General features: G+C 46.7%; 1 protein-coding gene across 1 annotated transcript in view; it reads right to left on the bottom strand.

The window, feature by feature from the left end:
* Positions 1 to 13,498, bottom strand: part of LOC140460023 (uncharacterized) — a 204,267-nt gene extending 190,769 nt beyond the window's left edge. Inside the window, exon 1 of the mRNA XM_072554429.1 lies at positions 12,505 to 13,498. Within this exon, the coding sequence (XP_072410530.1) occupies positions 12,505 to 13,135 (631 nt within the window). The 5' untranslated portion in view covers positions 13,136 to 13,498. The remainder of the gene's footprint in view (positions 1 to 12,504) is intronic.
* Positions 13,499 to 18,656: the final 5,158 nt, after the last annotated feature.

The following is an 18,656-nucleotide window of genomic DNA, read 5'->3' as shown; positions in this document are numbered from 1 at the left end:
TACTGAAGGGGGGAATTATTTCCTTAAACAAAACCTTCACCACAGTCTCAGCAGTAGCGTTAGGAGGAGGGTAGACTTCAATCCACTTCGAAAAGACATCAGCAATAAGCAAAACATATTTATAGCAACTCAACTCATTTCTCCAACTCAATGAAGTCCAGTTGAAGTGTCTCCAAGGGACCCTCCAGCAAGGGAGCTCTCGTAGAGATACTTGAACTAAGAGGTGGGGGATCGCCTACTCACTGACCTGTTTGATCACGTACAACATCCTGATCGGGAATGCCACTGACTGAGTATCGATGCGATCTGGAACGATCTGAGATTATCCTGATGTCATCTGGTGCACCAGACCAGACGCTTTCAACGTGGAGTCGCTTGAGCGATGGAGTGAGCTGCCAGAGGAAGTGGTGGGTGCTGGTACGATGACAAGTTAAAAGGCTCCTGGACGGGCATCTGAATATGAAGGGTTCAGATGGGTCAGGGCCAAGTGATGGCAAATGTGACTGGAGTCATAGAGATGTGCAGCACAGAAACAGACCCTTCGGTCCAACTCGTCCTTGCTGACAAGAGAGCCAACCCAATTTAGTCCCAGCTGTCAGCACCCGGCCCATATAGGGGCCAAGTGATGGCAAATCTGACTAGATTAATTTAGGATATCTGGGCAGATTGGGCCAAAGGTTCTGTTTCTGCGCTGTGTGACTCTAATTGTCTTCAGTGAAAGCAGAAGTGTTGTTGTGAAGGCTGGACTTTCAGAGCATGTTTTGCCCTGACTGGAAGCAGAAGAGTTTGTCTGAAGTGTGTCGGTGTTAATGCCTTGATGTCTCATTTTGCTCCCACTTTCTCGGGGTCATTAACCATTTTGTGTCTGGTCCTTCCTCAAGAAACTGCATTGCAGGTTCGCCCTGAATTGACACTTTTGTTTTGCTTCCCAAAATCAGACCTGCTCACTCTCAGCAGGATCCCAGTGTTGTGAAAGATATTAACTTTCAGGTGGAGGTATCCAAAATTCAGAGAGATGTCAGTCTTGATGTTTTTGCTTTTCAGCATCTTCAGGAGAGTGAGTTAGTTAGAGCAGAGTGAGAACAGAGGGGAAGGGACAGTGGGATGGTGCTTTTAATTTTGTGGAACAGCAAAAGAAAAGAATATTCCACCGAAAGTAGAATTGCTTGTTCTGAATTTCTACCCTGCACGGATAGTGATGACTTTTGTAATCTGTTTTTAACAGTGTATTTGAAGATCTGAAGACGGAAGCTTCAAAACCAACAGATGAAGGCCTTACGCCCGAAACATTGACTCTCCTTTGATTCGGATGCTGCCTGACCTGCTGTGCTTTTCCAGTACCACACATTTTGACACTGACTCTCCAGCGTCTGCAGACCTCACTTTAACGTCAATGTCTGACAGTCGCTCAATCCATCGGGACAGGAAACAATTTTCAACTGAGTCTGAGAGAAGGAGCAAAGTGTTTTGGTTCCTGTTTGAGGATGTTTTCAGCATCAGTGGGACTGGATGAGAGACCCCACTGTTGCAGTGCACTGAGTGTGGAGCCTGAAACAGTTATACAGCCTGGGAAGGGGAATTCAGGGTGGGGAGGGGCTCCACACACGTTTGTGTGTAACTGAAGGTTCGGCCACGGAGTAACCCGAGGAATCCCACCCCATGGAGAAATGGTGGAAGTGTGGCGACTGCAGGAAAAGCTTCCGTGTCCCCTCTGTCCTGGAGACTCATCGGCGCAGCCACACCAGGGAGCGCCCGTTCTCCTGTCCCGTCTGCGGGAAGGGCTTCAGCACTTCCTCCACCCTGCTAACCCACCAGCGGATCCACACTGGGGAGACACCCTTCAGCTGGCCAGTGTGCAGGAAGGCCTTCAGTGATTCCTCCATCCTGCTGAGGCACCAGTGGGTCCACACGGGGGAAGAGGCCCTTCAGCTGCCCCAAGTGCAGGTAGAGATTTACCCAGGCCTCCAACCTGCTGACTCACCAGCAGATCCACACAGGAGAGAGGCCCTTCAGCTGCTCAGAGTGCGGGAAGGCTTTCACCAGCTCTACCAACCTCCGGAGGCACCAGGGAGTTCATGTACCATCACAGGTGGATTGAAGGCGCGATGGCTGAGTGCCATTATCGACTGGACTATCAACCCAGTTCCAGGGGCTCCCGGGTTTGAATCCCACTGCAGCAGATGGTGCGATACAGTGTATGGGTTGAAATTGCCGAGTGAGGCAATACTTCCTCCAGGTTAAGGCTGTACCAAGGATCCAATTACAAAGGGACAACTTGGTGGTGACCAATAGTATAGAAGTGAGGTGGGTTGGAGGGAGGGGGGGGGACGGTGGGGTGCGCTTTGATCTTGAGCTGTTTAAAAAGCAGCTACTTTCTCTCTGCCTTTTTGCTGAGGAGGATTGAACTTGCCAACGTGAACCACACTTGGCAGAGAGAGGAAATTTCTCCGGATGGAATAGGTTGATGGAAGTCAACAATTGTCAGATTATTTCATGAAAATAACAGCTGGTATGGGGATCCCAGAAGAGGGGCGTCTGTAATGACACACAGAAACAAACCCTTCAGTCCAGGCCAACCAGATATCCTAAATTAATCAAGTGACCCATTTGCCAGCATTTGGCCCATATCCTTCTGAATGCTTCCTATTCATGTCTCCATCCAGATACATTTTTTTCTTCGGACAATACTTGGGTGAGAGCCAAGATATGCAATACCTCAATGTATAATAATGAAGCAGCTCATTTATTCTGAAACTATTTCAATTAGTTGGTCAATTGCCAAATAATAGCTGCATAACTGTTGTCAATATTGATACCCAGGAAAGCTATTTCGTTTAATATATTTCCTTTGTAAAGATCTTATCCAAATTATAAAATGATTGTATTTTCATATGAAATGAAATTTGCAGTGTTTTATTAAATGGTTGAAAGTAACTTTGCACTTAATTGCTCTGTTTGGGATTAAACATTGTGACTTTGCTAAAAGTGATCTTTCATAATATATGGTGAGTCTATTAACAAACGAATGTTGCCATTTGCTCTCAAGTTAGCTCAGATTCAATTTGAAATTCTTGAATGAGTTGAATAAGGGGTAAAAAGTAAATATTTATTGCACTTTTCTGAAATTCTCTGCACTGCCATTGTAGTTGGTTAAACAAAACATGTATCTCTCTTCATAACTTTGATATCACCACAAATCCTAGGAACCCCATCCAGGACAAACGTATAAATAGAAAGTAGGAGACAACAGCTTCGCTTCACTTGGAGGTCACCACTGATGATGTTACCTAGCCAGGTAATGAAATGTCTGGATATCAAACCTACAGCTCAGCGAGCAAACTTGCACCCTAAACATTCTACTTTGCTGAAAGACTGCACAATCTGCAGGCAGTCAATACATGTAATATATTGTAAATTCCACTTTGAAAATAGATAATGGGCCCACTACGTTTTGGATGTGAGCATAAGTGGTATAGTAAGTAAGTTTGCTGATGACACCAAAATCGGAGGTGTTGTGGACAACGAAGGAGGTTACCTCAGATTACAATGGGATCTTGATCAGATGGGCCAATGGGCTGAGAAGTGGGAAATGGAATTTAATTTAGGTAAATGAGAGGTGCTGCACTTTGGGAAAGCAAATCCTAGCAGGACTTATACATTTAATGGTAAAGTCTTAGGGAGTGTTGCTGAACAAAGGGACCTTGGAGTGCAAGTTCATAACTCCTTGAAAGTGGAATTGCAGGTTGACAGGATAGTGAAGATGGTGTTTTGTATGCTTTCCTTTATTGGTCAGAATATTGAGTACAGGAGTTGGGAGGTCATGTTACTACTGTACAGTTGGAATATTGCGTGCAATTCTGGTTCCCTTCCGATCAGAAAGATGTTGTGAAACTTAAGGGTTCAGAAAAGATTTACAAGGATGTTGCCAAGACTGGAAGATTTGAGCTATAGGGAGAGACAGAACAGGCTGGGGCTGTTTTCCCTGGAGCGTCAGAGACTGGGGGGTGATTTTCTATAGGATTATAAAATCATGAGGGGCATGGATAGGATAGAGAGACAAAGTCTTTTCCCTGGGGTGGGAGAGTCTAGAACTGGAGGGCATAGGTTTACACCGAGAGGGGAAAGATATGAAAGAGACCTAAGAGGCAACCTTTTCATTTAGAGGGTGGTACGTGTATGGAATGAGCTGCCAGAGGAAGTGGTGGAGGCTGGTACAATTACAACATTTAAAAGGCAACTGGAGGGATATGGGCCCCCTGCTGGAAGGTGGGACAAGATTGGGTTGGGATATCGTGCACAGGGATGTGCAGGTTAGGTGCATTAGTCAGGGGTAAATGTTGAGCAATAGGGGTAGGGGAATTGTGTGGGTGGGTTACCCTTCGGAGGATCAGTGTGTAGTCTTTGGGCCGAGTGGCCTGCTCCCACACTGTGGGGAGTCTCTGAAGGGGAAGGGATTTTTGTAAACTGTGCAAGGTAACGCAAGCGTAGTGCGGGGACCTGCTGTTGGCCTTGCCCCGCCTCTTGCTCCTCCCCTGTTGTTGAGCTGTCGAAAAAACAGCTACTCTTTCTCTGCCTTTTTGCTGGGGGCATCTGAAGCTGTAACAATGTTGGGACACAATAAAGGTTACCTGAACGTTCTGCCGGGCTCAGGCTCTCATTGAAAGCTTAGAGCTTCAAACGGTTTTTGTTTCTTGCAGCTTCCTGCATGTGTTTGCTCCTCATGTGTTTTTCAAATCTTTCTCCTCTCCCCTTAATTTGCAGCCTAATCTTGAAAGGACACATGCCGTTCACCTTATCTAGGCCCCTCATGGTTTTGGAAACCTCTATAAAGAGAATAAAGAACCCTACAGCACAGGAACAGGCCCTTCAGCCCTCCAAGGTTATGCTGATCGAGATACTCTATCTAAACCTGCCGCCTATTTTCTAAGGATCTGTATCCCTCTGCTCCTTGCCCATTCATGTATCTGTCTAGATACATCTTAAATGACACTATCGATCCCACCCTACTGCCTCTGCTGGTGATGCATTCGAGGCGCCCACCACCCTCTCTGTAAAGAACTTTCCATGTATATCTCCCTCAAACCTTTCCCCTCTCACTTTGAACTCGTAACCCTGAGTAATTAAGTCTTCTCCTCTGGGAAAATAATTCTTCCTATCCACCCCGTTTACACCCCTCATGGTTTTTCGGCCTCGATCAGGAACCCCCCCCACCCCGCCTCGACCTCCTTATTTCCAGTGAAAATAATCCTAATTTACTCAACCTCTCCTCATAGCTAGCGCTCTCCATAACAGGCAACATCCTGGTGAACCCCCTCTGCACTCTCTCCAAACGTATCCACATCCTTTTGGAAATCTGGCGACCGGAATTGTATGCAGTATTCCAAATGCGCCAAACCAAAATCTTTTCTAACTTTAACATGACCTGCCAGCTCTTTTCCTCAATCCGTCCGATGATGGAACATGTGTTGTATGCTGCCTTGACCACTCTACTGACATGCATTTGCCACCTTCAGAGAACAATAGACCTGAACACCCAGCTCTCTCTGTACATCAATTTCCCCCAGGACCTTTCCATTTACTGTATAGCTCGCTCTTGAATTGCATCTTCCAAAATGCATCACCTCACATTTGTCTGGGTTGAACTCCATCTGTCATTTCTCTTCCCAACTCTCCGGTCTATATTCTGCTGAAGCGTCTGACAGTCCCCTTCACTATCTGATTTTCCATCAATCTGAATGTCATCTGCAAACTTGCTAATGAGGCACTCGATACCTTCACCTTTCAACCTCCTGTGCTCCAGTGAAAAAAGTCCCAGCCTACCCACCAATAGGTGTGAATTCTGTCTTGGTCCCAATGTCGAGTCAGCCTGACATTTTTGATAGAAAAGCTATGCATTTAAATTACGTTCTTGAGAAAGTTACTGAAAACAGGTTCTGGAATTAACATACCAAAGAACAGAACTCCATTCTAAAAGATGGAAGATTTAATCTAAATTGTTTAATGTATCACATCTCCATGATCTGGACTCCGTTGGCTATAAATAGTCTAATCATGATCTTATTGTCCACAACCACCTGAAGCAGCAGCAGCACTTCAGAGTGCCAGAGATCCGGGTTCAATTCCCACCTCGGGCAACTGTCAGTGTGGAGTTTGCACATTCTCCCCGTGTCTGCGTGGGTTTCCTCCCACAGTCCAAAGATGTGCAGGTTAGGTGAAGTGGCCACGCTAATTTGCCTGTAGTGTTAGGTGAAGGGGTAAATGTTGGGGAATGAGTCTGGGAGGGTAGCTCTTCGAAGGGCTGGTTTGGGCTGAAGGGCCTGTTTCCACACTGTAAGTAATAAAATCTAAAATAAATCTAATCACTCTGAAATCTAGGGCTTCCAAACAAACCATGTTATGGCAGCAGCGGGAGGTGTGGATTATATTCACTAAAAACAGTTAAGCAGGTAGATAACACGTTCGAGTGGGAAGTGTGTATAACATGATCTCACAACTTCTATACTCAATGCTATTAGCAATGAAGGAAAGCAAACCAAACGCTGCCTTCACTACTCTGTTCACCTGAGACTCCAGCACTCCCAAGGTCTCTTTATTCTGCAAAACTCCCCTTAACTGTGTCAGTCCTGCCTGGATTGCTTGACCAAAATACAAACCTCTGATTTCTCTAAATTAAACTCCAACTGACACTCCTCGGCTCATCAGCCGATCCCATAAATTCTAATTTATAGTGAACTCTTTCCTCTCTTATTCCCTGGAAACCGAAAATCTCCATCCCACACTCACTCCCTCCATTTTCACTTTGCTTATAGCGGAAGAATGTAACTGAGAAACATATCAGCCATGATTGAATGGAATGAGCAGACCTGGTGGTCTAATTTCTGCTCCTGTGTCTTGTGGTCTCTTGCTGTCCTGGACACCGAGAGAGAGAATTGGGACCAGCATTGAACTGATCATGATTGGATATGGATCTACCTGCATCTTGGTGGATGGGCTGGGACTTTCACTGGATCAGAGGAGGAGGAGATGTGACCTTATCAAGGTTTATAAAATCATGAGGAGAGAGACGAGGTGAACGACGGGTGTCCTTCCCCTAGGGTTGGGGTTTCAAGATTAGGGAGCAAATTTTGATGGTGACAGGAGAAAGAAATTTTAAAAAGACTTGAAGGGCACAATTTTTTTTTATAGAGTGGTTCACGTGTGGACTAAATGTCTAGAGGAAGTGGTGGATGCAGATACAGTAACGATGTTTAAAAGACATTTGGATAAGTTCATGAATAGGAAAGGCTTGGAGGGATATGAGCCAAAACACTGGCAGGTGGGACTGGTTTAGTTTGAGAACATAGTCAGCATGGACTAGTTGGACTGAAGGGTCTGTTTCTGTAACTTGGTTCTATACTAGTCTTTAAACCATTTTCTTGCCTTCCCCATAAACATTCACATAAAAATCAGATGAACTCAGCCTTGAATATATTCAATGACCCCCTAACTGCAAGAAGACATCCCTACTTCTGAACTCAATTCCTCTTGCTAATACACCACTTGCCTTGCTCATTGCCTGCTGCACCTGTCTGACAACTGGCACAGAAGGACACTGATGCCCTTTGGAACATCCACACATCATTCCTGATGAAGAGCTCGTGCCCCAAACTTCGACTGTCCTACTGCTCAGATGCTGCTTGACCTGCTGTGCTTTGTCAATTGTGGTCTTCTCTACATCGGGGAAACCGAGCATAAACTTGGGGAACGGTTTGCTGAGCATCACAGCCGGGTCCGCAGAGGCTGAGCGGACTTCCCAGTCTCCACCCATTTTAATGCCCCTTCCCACTCCCCTTCTGACATGACTATCTTTGGCTTCCTCCATTACCACAACAAACCAAACCACAAATTGGAGGAACAAAATCTCATCTTGTCTGAGCAGTCAACAGCCCGGATGACTCAACACAGAGTTCTCCAATTTCAAATAATCTCCCATCCCATCCCCCAACTCACTTCCCAGCCCCTTCCACTCTTCCCTGCCAACTAGATTCCTTCCTCCCATTCACCAACCAGGTCGTACCAGGTTATGACGATAAGGCAGGAACAGGATACTGATTGAGGATGATCAGCCATTATCACAATGAATGGTGGTGCTGACTCGAAGGGCAGAACAGCCTACTCCTGCACCTATTGTCTATTGTACCCTCTACCTGTCTCCACCTATCCCCACTTCAATACCCTGCCCCCAGCACACCCTTGTTCCACAGTTCTCCCTATACCCACCCCCCAGTCCTGAACAAGGGTTGCACCAGATACCTCGACTTCTCCACCTCCTGATACTGCCTGGCTTGCTCTTCCAGTCTCCTGTCTGTCTATTTTGCCAATTGAGACACAGGCCTGGACTAACTTTTCCAGAGTCTGTCCCCTCGCTGGATTCACTCCTATTCCTTTCAGTTGCTCCAAGTCAACACTTGAACCCCAGAATGAAACGTAAATGGAAAAGGGGGTGAGAAAAGAGAGTGCTGTACTCACATGTTGGACGGAGGAAAGAAGTTGCAGTCTGAGGTGAAGCTCAATCTTCCTTCAGAGAGAGGAGGAGCAGGACCTTAAGAAGCTCATGGTCCAACTTCCACATTCACCAATAGGGGAGCTCCGAATGGCAGAAGGACAAGTCTCCCCCCGGTCCTCCAGTGCTCCTTATTCGTCCATCAAAAGTAGGTTTCGCAACTTTTCTGCCAACAGTGAGGAACATGCCCAATGTTTTGGTGACATTGGCAAACACGTGCCCTGCTTGTTGACACTGAGGAGTGTACACAACGTGCTCTGTAGCAATGCTGATGTTATTGACAGATTTTAAGTTTCCAATTACCTATCGGAGAACAAAAAGGGCAGAGTCATAATTCCCCCCAATGTGGCTCGATATTTGATTGTTTTTTGCATTTTTCTGGCTGCTCAATGTTTTTAAGCCTTTTCCTCAGTGTTGGGGTGAGACTCACAACTAGAGGGAATAGGTTTAGGGTGAGGCCACAAAGATATAAAAGGTTCCTGAAGGGGCAACGTTTCCATGTGGAGGGTGGTGCAGGTATGGAATGAGCTGCCAGAGGAAGTGGAGGAGGCTGGTATAATTACAGCCTTTAAAAGGTATCTGGATGGGTATATGAATAGGAAGGGTTTAGAGGGATATAGCGCTGGCAAAGGGGACTAGATTAATTCAGGATATCTGGATTTTCCTAACGGCCGCCCTCCCGCCGCTTCCTCGCTCGAGCGACTTCTCCTCCCAACCGCCTTCACCCCCGCGTGACGTCTGCACGTGCTGGGATGGGCGGGGCCGGGGGTGGGGATGGGCGGGGCCCGGGGTGGGGGGATGGGCGGGGCACGGGGTGGGGGGTGGGGGATGGGCGGGGCCCGGGGTGGGGGGATGGGCGGGGCACGGGGTGGGGGGATGGGCGGGGCACGGGGTGGGGGGATGGGCGGGGCACGGGGTGGGGGATGGGCGGGGCCGTGGCCTCACCGTCACCAAGTCACAGCCACCTCGCGCTCCAACTGTTCATTCACAAAAACAAACTCTCCTGTCTCACTCTGCAGCTGCGGGGGGCGGGGACACTGCCACGTTTCGAGGAGCCCTGTCTACATTGGGAAAGCTCACGGCTCAATTTAAACAGATATTCCGACATCGAACGGAACGGCGTCATATCTAAAGGGGGAAATCTGCATTTTAAAGGGACGTGGACATTTTAACGGGTATTTCTGCAAATAAAGAGGTTTAAATGGACAAGATTATATTTCAAGGGGATGTGGGCACATTCAGAGGGATATCTTCATATGTAAAGTGACGCAGTTATATCTAAATGAATCTACATTTCAAAGAGACGTTGCCCTATTTATAAGTAGAGACAATCTGTGTCCCAATGTTGAGTCTTAGAAAAGCTCTGCATTTAAATTACATTCTTGAGAAGGTAATTTATAGATTAGGGTGTAGAGGTTAGGGAGAATTGGCCGTGCTAAGTTACCCATAGTGACCAGGGATGTACAGGTTAGGGTGGCTTGGCCATGGGAAATACGGAGTCAGGGGTTGGGTATGGGTGGGATACTGTTCAGAGGGCCAGAGTGAAATAGATGGGCTGAATGGCCCGCTTCCAACTTGTCGGAATTCGATGACCCTCCCCACAAAGGAGCATTTTATCTGCATCTATCCTGTCAAGCCCCTTTCAGAAATCTACTGGTTTCAATAAAGGTAGACAGCACAGAAACAGACACTTCGGTCCAATTTGTCCATGTTGACCAGGATTCCAAACTAAACCAGTCCCATTTGCCTGCATTTGGCCCATATCCCTCTAAACCTTTCTACTCATGTATCCATCTGAATGCTGTTTCAATGTTGTCACTGTACCTGCATCTACCACATCCTCAGCAAGTTCATTCCACATACAAATCACCCTCTTTCAAAATGTTGCCCCTCCGGTTCCTTTTAAATCTCTCTCCTCACGTTAAAAAAAGCCCCCTAGTTTTGATTTCCCCTACGCTAAGCAAGAGCCATTTGCTATTCACCTTACCTCCACTCTTCATGATTTTATCAATCTCAATGAGGTCACCCCCAACCTCCTGTGCTCCAGTGAATAAAGTCCCAGCCTCTCCTTATAACTCAAACCCTCCAGTCCTTACAACATCCTGGTAAATCTTTACCGAACCCTCTCTGATTGTAATTGGAAGAATACTGGGCCATCAGAACTGTACTCAGTCCTCTGAAAGTGGCCTCACCAACATCCTGTACAACCTCAACATGATGTCCCAACCCCTATACTCAATGGTGTGAACAATGAATGCTATGCTGCTAAATGCCTTCTTAACTGCCCTGGCTACCTGTGATGCAACTTCCAAAGAACCATGTACCTGAACACCACCCCCCCCATGTCTGTCTGTTCTATAACATGACCCAGGGCCCTATCATTATCTGGACAAGTGCTGCCCTTCCTTGTTTTAGCAAAATGCAACCCCTTGGTTGTATTAATATCTCTCACACATATGCTCCCCCTCAGACTCAGACACACACACACACACACACACACACACACACACACACACACACACACTCCTCCTCCCCCCAATACTCTCACAGGCTTATACACCATCACACTCACACTTTACCAAGCATGCACACACTCTCATGCACAAACTCACATGCACGCACACACAATTCTTTGGGGTGAATTTGTATTGGCAGAATTATATTTGCAGATACATTCAATTTTGGTCAAAAAGCACACAATGTCCAGGCAGTCAATCCATGAATTATTTTATGAATTCCTCCTTTGGAAATAGAATCAGTCTGATTCAAGATTGGAATACTGACAGACTCAAATCTCACACCTTTAAAGCATGGTCTGAGCTGAGATGTTATCTTTTTCATAAAACCTTAAGTCATCTCAAGAATGTGACTTAAAAGATGTTCTAGCAGTTACACATTAATGAACCAAAACCTGCACCCATTCTAAGAGATGAAAGGCTTAACAGCAATCTAGGCTTGTTCAATATATTCTATCAGTTGCATGATCTTTTGATATACGTTCTGTGTCTGCTCCACAGCTACCCGATAAAGGAGCAGCACTCAGAAAGCTAGTGCTTCCAAATAAACCTGTTGGACAATAACCTGGTATTGTGATTTTTTAAACTTTATCACCCCAGTCTCATACCAACCCCTCCATATCATTTCGACTGAACACAGCCCCCACCTCCTGGTGCTGCCAGGAAACTTGACAATGCTGATGAAACAACACAGTACCTGAAAGATGTACAATTTCTAATGATACAAGCTACTCATTCACTGCTCCATCTGATACACGACATTGGAAACTCTGCAGGAGGCTGAAAGACAGGAGCAGCTTTAAAACAAAAACCTCTCGGAGCTCAAACCTTTCAATGAGAGCCTGAGCCCGGCGGTAAGTTCAGGTAACCTTGATTGTGACCCGACTTTGTTACAGCTTCAGATTCCCCCAGCAAAAAGGCAGAGAAAAAGTAGCAGCTTTTTAAACAATTCAAGATCAAAGCCCACACACACCCCACTGTCTTTACTATTGGTCAGCACCAAGTTGTCCCTTTGTAATTGGATCCTTGGTACATCGGTAACCCGGAGGAAGTATTGCCTCACTCAGCAATTTTAACCCATACCCTGTCTCCAAGTAAGTTTCTCCCCGCTCATTTGCCAGGAAGGGGCAGTGTAGAGTCAACCAGACTGCTGTGGGTCTGGAGTCAGGTGTAGGCCAGACCGGGTAAAGGATGCAGCTGGAACGACTGAGTGAATCCTTTCCCCCAATGGTGGTTCCCTTCCCTAACAAGGGAGAGAGGGAATCAGATGGGGGCTTTCTCCCCTGCACCACCCCCTCCTTGAAACGGCCTCATGGTTAGATACCGAACTCCACATTTCTGACCGAATACCGATTCTGCCATCTGTCTTGGCAGGATTCGAACCCGGGAGTCCCCGGAACCGGGTTGATAGTCCAATCAATAATGGCACTCGGCCGTCACTCCTTCAATCTCCCTGCGATGGCACGTGAACTCGCTGGTGCTTCTGCAGATGGAAGGAGCGGGTGAAGCCCTTCCCACACTGAGAGCAGGTGAATGGCCTCTCCCCGGTGTGGATCCGCTGGTGTCTCAGCAGGGTGGAGACCTGGGTAAAGGCCTTCCCACACTCGGGGCAGCTGAAGGGCCTCTCCCCCGTGTGGACCCGCTGGTGGGTCTGGAGGTTGGAGTAATTGCTGAAGGCCTTCCCGCACTCGGGGCAGCTGAAGGGCCCCTCCCCTGAGTGAACCCGTCGGTGCCTCAGCAGGTCGGAGGAATAGTTGAAGGCCTTCCCACACTCAGAGCAGCTGAACGGCCTCTCCCCCATGTGGATTCGCCGGTGGGCCAACAGGGCAGAGAAAAACATGAAGGCCTTCCCACAATTGGGACAGCTGAAGGGCCTTTCCCCCGTGTGGTCCCGCTGGTGGGCCAGCAGGTGGGAGGAATGTCTGAAGGCCTTCCCGCAGACAGGGCAGGGGAATGGCCTCTCCCCGGTGTGACTGCGCCGATGGGTCTCCAGGGCAGACGGGAAATGAAAGCCTTTCCCACAGTCGCCACACTTCCACCGTTTCTCCATGGGGCGGGATTCCTCAGGTTTCTCCATGGCTGAAGCTTCAGCTGCACATAAACCCTTTTCCAGCCCCTCCCTGCCGTGAATTCCTCTTCCCAGGCCGTCCAACTGTTTCAGGCTCCACACTCAGTGGGTCAGACTGACGGTGAAAACATACTCAGTCAGGAACCAAAAAGCTTTGATCCCTCTCACAGAAATCACAGTCGTAAATCGTTGCGGTCCTGGTGGACTGAGTGACTGTCAGACGTTGAGGTTGAAGTGAGGACCGCAAATGCTGGAGAGTCAGTCGAAAAATGTGGCACTGGAAAAGCATGGGGATGTCAGACAGCATCTGAGGAGCAGGAGGGCCAATGTTTCTCATCTGTTGATTGAGAAACTTCCACCATCAGATCTTCAAATACTCTGTAAAAATAGATTACAAAAGTCACCACTGTCAGCCCCAGGGTAGAAACTCTAAACAAGCAATTCTACTTTGTAGAATTTTCTTTTCTTTTGTTATTCTACAAAATTGAAAGCACCATCCCACTCTCTTACCCCCCCCCCCACTCTGTTCTCACTCCGCTCTAACTAATTCTCCTGGAAGTGCTGATTCAGGATCTTACAAGGGCAGAAAAAGCAAAAACGTCAAGACTGACATCTCAGAACAAGAGGGCATAGGTTTAGGGTGAGAAAGAAACAAAAGAGATCTGAGGGGCAACCTTTTCACACAGAGGGTAGGACATGTATGGAATGAGCTGCAGGAGGAAGTGGTGGAGGCTGGTACAATTACAAGATTTAAAAGCCATCTGGACGGGTATATGAATGGGAAGGGTTTGGAGGGATATGGGCCAGATGCTGGCAGATGGGACTAGATTGGGATGGGATATCTGGTCGGCATGGACGGGTTGGACCGAAGGGTCTCTTTCCATGCTGTATATCTCTCTGACTAGTTGGACTTAAGGGTTTGTTTCTGTGCTGTTTGACTCTGGAACTGTTCTGTACTGGTCTTGAAACCATGTTCTTGCCTTCCCCCACAAACATCCACTTCTTTGTTCTTCAAAAATCAGATGAACTCAGCCTGGAATATATTCAATGACCCCCTAACTGGAGGAAGACATCCCCATTTCTAAACTCAATTCCTCTTGCTAATACACCACTTGCCTTGCTGATTGTTTGCTGCACCTGTCTGACAAATGACAGTGACTGATGTAGAAGGACGCTGAGGCTCCTTTGTCTATCCACACATCATTCCTGATAAAGGGCTCGTGCCCAAAAAGTCAATTGTCCTGCTCCCCGGATGCTGCCTAACCTACCGTGCTCTTCCAGTACCACACTTTTTGACCCTGATCTCCAGCATCTGCAGTTCTCACTTTCTCCACATCCAATTACATCTCCATTTAAACAATGCACTTCCTTTCTAATTTTTTTCCCAAAATAAAGGCTATAACTTCATATTGTGGTACTGCATTTGCCATGTGTTTGCCAGTTGTGGTCTTCTCTATATCGGGGAGAGTGAGCACAAACCTGGGAAATGGTTCACTGAACATCATATCCACGTCCACAGAGCCGACCAGAGTTCCCAGTCACCACCCATTTCAATTCCCCTTCCCACCTCCTTTCTGACATGACCATCTTTGGCCTCCTCTATTGCCACAACGAATCAAACCACAAATTGGAGGGACAACATCTCATCTTAATAGGGAAGGAAGTAAGCAATAAATAGTAGATCCCTACAGAGTGCTCAGGAACAAAGGGACCTTACTGTCCAAGTTCAGAGATCCCCAAAGGTATCAGTACAGGTAAAACGGGGAATGAGGAAGGAATATTTCTGTACTTTTTCACAGAGAGGGTGGTGCGTGTGTGCAATGAGCTGCGAGAGGAAGTGGTGGAGGCTGGCACAATTACAACTTTTAAATGGCAGCTGGATGGGTATGTGAGTAGGTAGGGTTTAGAGGAATATGGGCCAAGTGCTGGTAAATAGGATAGATTAATTTCGGATATCTAGTCAGCATGGACGAGATGGACTGTTTCTGTGCTGTACAGCTCTATGGCCATCCCCTTCATTTTGAAATATTTTGGAACACCCTGTTAGGGTTTGGAGTGTGCCAGGTCCTGACACCTCCCTCCTCACGTCTCCTGTGTATTTTAAATCAATAATACCGTTTGTATGTTGCTGGGTTAGTACTTTAAACACACAGACACATACAATATAATCAGAATTTCTATTCGGTACAGACAGTGATGACTTGTTTCAACTTTGCTAACGGGGTATCAGAAGGGGAGGATCTGCAGTCAGAAATCTTGGAAGAAATTCCATAACAAGATCTGACAGGGTCACTCAATATCGTTGGGGGGGTTGAGTCTGGAAAGAGAAATCCATTTGACCTGCTTCAAAAGGTACTGGACATCAGTGTGAGCAGAGGAGCACTCGGAGAGGAACATACCAGTGAACTGAGCTTTAACTGGTTACACAGAATGAGTGTATGTGTCCCAATGAACTGACTTTGGAACAGACTGAGAGAGGGGCTGGGGCATTTATTTTACCCTGGAGCATCAGAGCCTGAGGGGTGACCTTAGAGAGGTTTATATAATCATGAGGGGCATAGATAGGGCAAATAGCCTAGGTCTTTTCCCCCCAGGGTGGGGGAGTCAAAAACTAGAAGGCATAGGTTTAAGGTGAGAAGGGAAAGATTTAAAAGGGGCCTAAGGGACAACTTTTCATGCAGAGGGTTATGCATGTATGGAATGAACTGCCAGAGGAAGTGGTGGAGGTGGGTACAATTGCAACGTTTCAGAGGCATTTGGATGGGTATATGAACAGGAAGGGTTTGGAAGGATATGGACTGCGTGCTGCCAGGGGGTATTAGATTGGGTTGGGATATCTGGTCAGCATGGACGGGTTGGACCGAAGGGTTTGTTTCCATGCTGTACATCTCTATGACTAACACTCAGAGCGTGGCTCCTTCATCAGGTGATTGTGGAGAATACAATCATAAGGCACAGAATGGATGGAAAAACATTACTGTGCACTGAAATGATATATTGAAAAACCCTGGATAGTTAAGTCTTTCATCTTTTAGTATGGGCTGCTCGTATCATTCATTTGTAAATCCCAGAATTTCCTGAAAGACATCTTCTTGCGATAACTCAAGGTTTTATAAGAAAAGGTGACATCTCAGCTCTGACAATGCATTAAAGGTCAGAGTGTCTGTAACACGATCTTGATTCAGACTGGTTCTATTTCCAAAGTGGAATTTACAAAATATTACATGGATCAGCCTTCAGATTGTGCATTTTTGAGAAAAATAGAATGTCTCTGCAAATATAATTCTGCAAATATAAATTCACCCCCATGGATGTATATGTGTATATGTGTGTGAATGAGACAGAGAAAAGTCTATTTCGTGCTGTATATCCCGATGTCTACTTGATAACAGATGCTTTAATTCTGCTGGTGTAAATATTGTTGTAAATCATAGCTGGGTATGAATAGTTAGATGTTAGGGTGAGAGTGTGCCTTAAGAGGGGCACTATAAGAATCGTGGGAGAGCCCTATTTCTGGTTTACTTCCTCATGAACAAACATTAAGCACGAGCATTTATTTATTTCTAATTTTGTTCTGTTTTTCTTGTTTGATTCCCAGCTAGGACCTCACTCTGTGTCTGGATGGTTGACAGGCTGGGAGACTGTGGCTTGAGTCTTGAATAACTGAATGTTTTATTGTTCCAGAAGGTGTGGGGGTGGGGGGGTCAAGGCTTCAGCAGAAATCCAGCAGAGCAGAGAACAGACCAATATCTTACTCTGTGGGAAACTGAAATCCGAGCTGATTGTGGCTGATATATCCATTGGCTCAGCTCTTTCTCCCTGCATTATCCCAACTACCCTTAACTCCCTGACCATGAAAACCCATCCATTGTGTCTTGAATATACTTAATGAAGATGCCTCTACTGCTTCCTTGGGCAGAGAATTCCATAGATTGACTATTCTCTAGGAAAAGCAGTTCCTCCTCATCTGTCCTAGGTGGCACAGTGAGTAGCACTGCTGCGTCACAGCGCCAGAGACCCAAGTTCAATTCCTGCCTCGGGCAACTGTCTGTGTGGGTTTCCTCCGGGTGCTCTGGTTTCCTCCCACACTCCAAAGATGTGCAGGTTAGGTGAATTGGCCACGCTAAATTGCGTGTAGGGTCAGGTGAAGGGGTAAATGTTGGGGAGTGGGTCTGGGAGGGTTGCTCTTCAGAGGGTTGTTGGGGGTAGTGCATCCACCACTACCTCTGGACATTCATCCCATACATGAACCACTCTCTGTTTATGAAAACCTTTTCCCGAATCGGTCCACGCCGTGCATTCACTTGCAGCAACCGAAAGGAAATGGAAGTCAAAGACTGAATCCAAGAATGGGGGGGAAAAACAGGAAAAGGAGTTGGGAAGAGAGTGCCCTACTCACAGATGGTTGACAGAGTAAAGAGGTTGCAGTCTGGAGCAAACTCAATCTTCATTCAGAGACAGAGCAGCAGCAGCTCTCGAAGCTCGTGTTCCAACTTCCGCATTCAGACAATAGGAAGGCTCTGATTGGCAGGAGGACCAGTCACCTTCCGGTCCTCCAAGGCTTCCGATTGGTCCACCAAAAGAAAGTCGCGAGACGTGTGCCTTGTGTGCAGTGAGGAGCACGCGCAGTCTGCTCTCTGGCGATGAGGCTGTTACTGACAGGATTGAAGTGTCTGAATGTCAAGAGAAGTTAAAAAGGGGAGATGCATCATTTTTTTCCCCTGTTATATTTACCTTTCCTACACGCCCCATGACTTTATAAATCGAAATAAGGTCACCCGACAACTTGTGGTCGTCGATAGGGCGACCAGAAGTGTACTCAGTACTCTACACATGGTCTCAACCAATATCCTGTCCAACCTCAACGTGATGTCCCAACTCCTGCACTGAACGGTGTGAACAATGAAGGAAAGTGTGCTAAATGCCTCTTTCACCACCCTGTCTACCAATGATGCAACTTCCAAAGAACTATGTCCCCGACTTGGAGATGCCGGTGTTGGACTGGGGTGGATGAAGTTAAAATTCACACCACACCAGCTGATACTCCAACAGGCTCATTTGCAAGCATTAGCTTTTGGAGTACTGCTCCTTCATCAGGTGGTTGTGTCTTATGATCCTGTTCCACAAACATCCCATGAAGGAGCAGTGCTCCAAAAGCTTGTGTTTCCAAATAAACCAGTTGGACAATAACCTGGTGTTGAGAGATTTTTAACTTTATGTACCTGAACCCCTCAACGCCCCCCCCCCATGAATCTGTTCTACATGACGATGCAGGGCCCTACCATTAATGGTACAAGTCCTGCCCTTCCTTCTTTTAGCAAAATGCAACCCCTTTCCTTTATCTCTCGCTCTCTCAGACACACACACACCCTAACACTCACACCATCTCACAGGCTTATACACCATCTCACACACACACACACTCGTGCAGATACAATCACACATAAGTCAATGGGGTGAATTTCCATTTGCAGAATTATATTTGCAGATATATTCAATTTTGCTCAAAATCATACAAACTGCAGACAGT

Source organism: Chiloscyllium punctatum, chromosome 36 (assembly GCF_047496795.1).
Source record: "Chiloscyllium punctatum isolate Juve2018m chromosome 36, sChiPun1.3, whole genome shotgun sequence".
Lineage (NCBI taxonomy): Eukaryota > Metazoa > Chordata > Chondrichthyes > Orectolobiformes > Hemiscylliidae > Chiloscyllium > Chiloscyllium punctatum.
The sequence above is the reverse complement of the archived record's forward strand: the minus strand, read 5'-3'. Positions and strand labels throughout refer to the sequence as shown.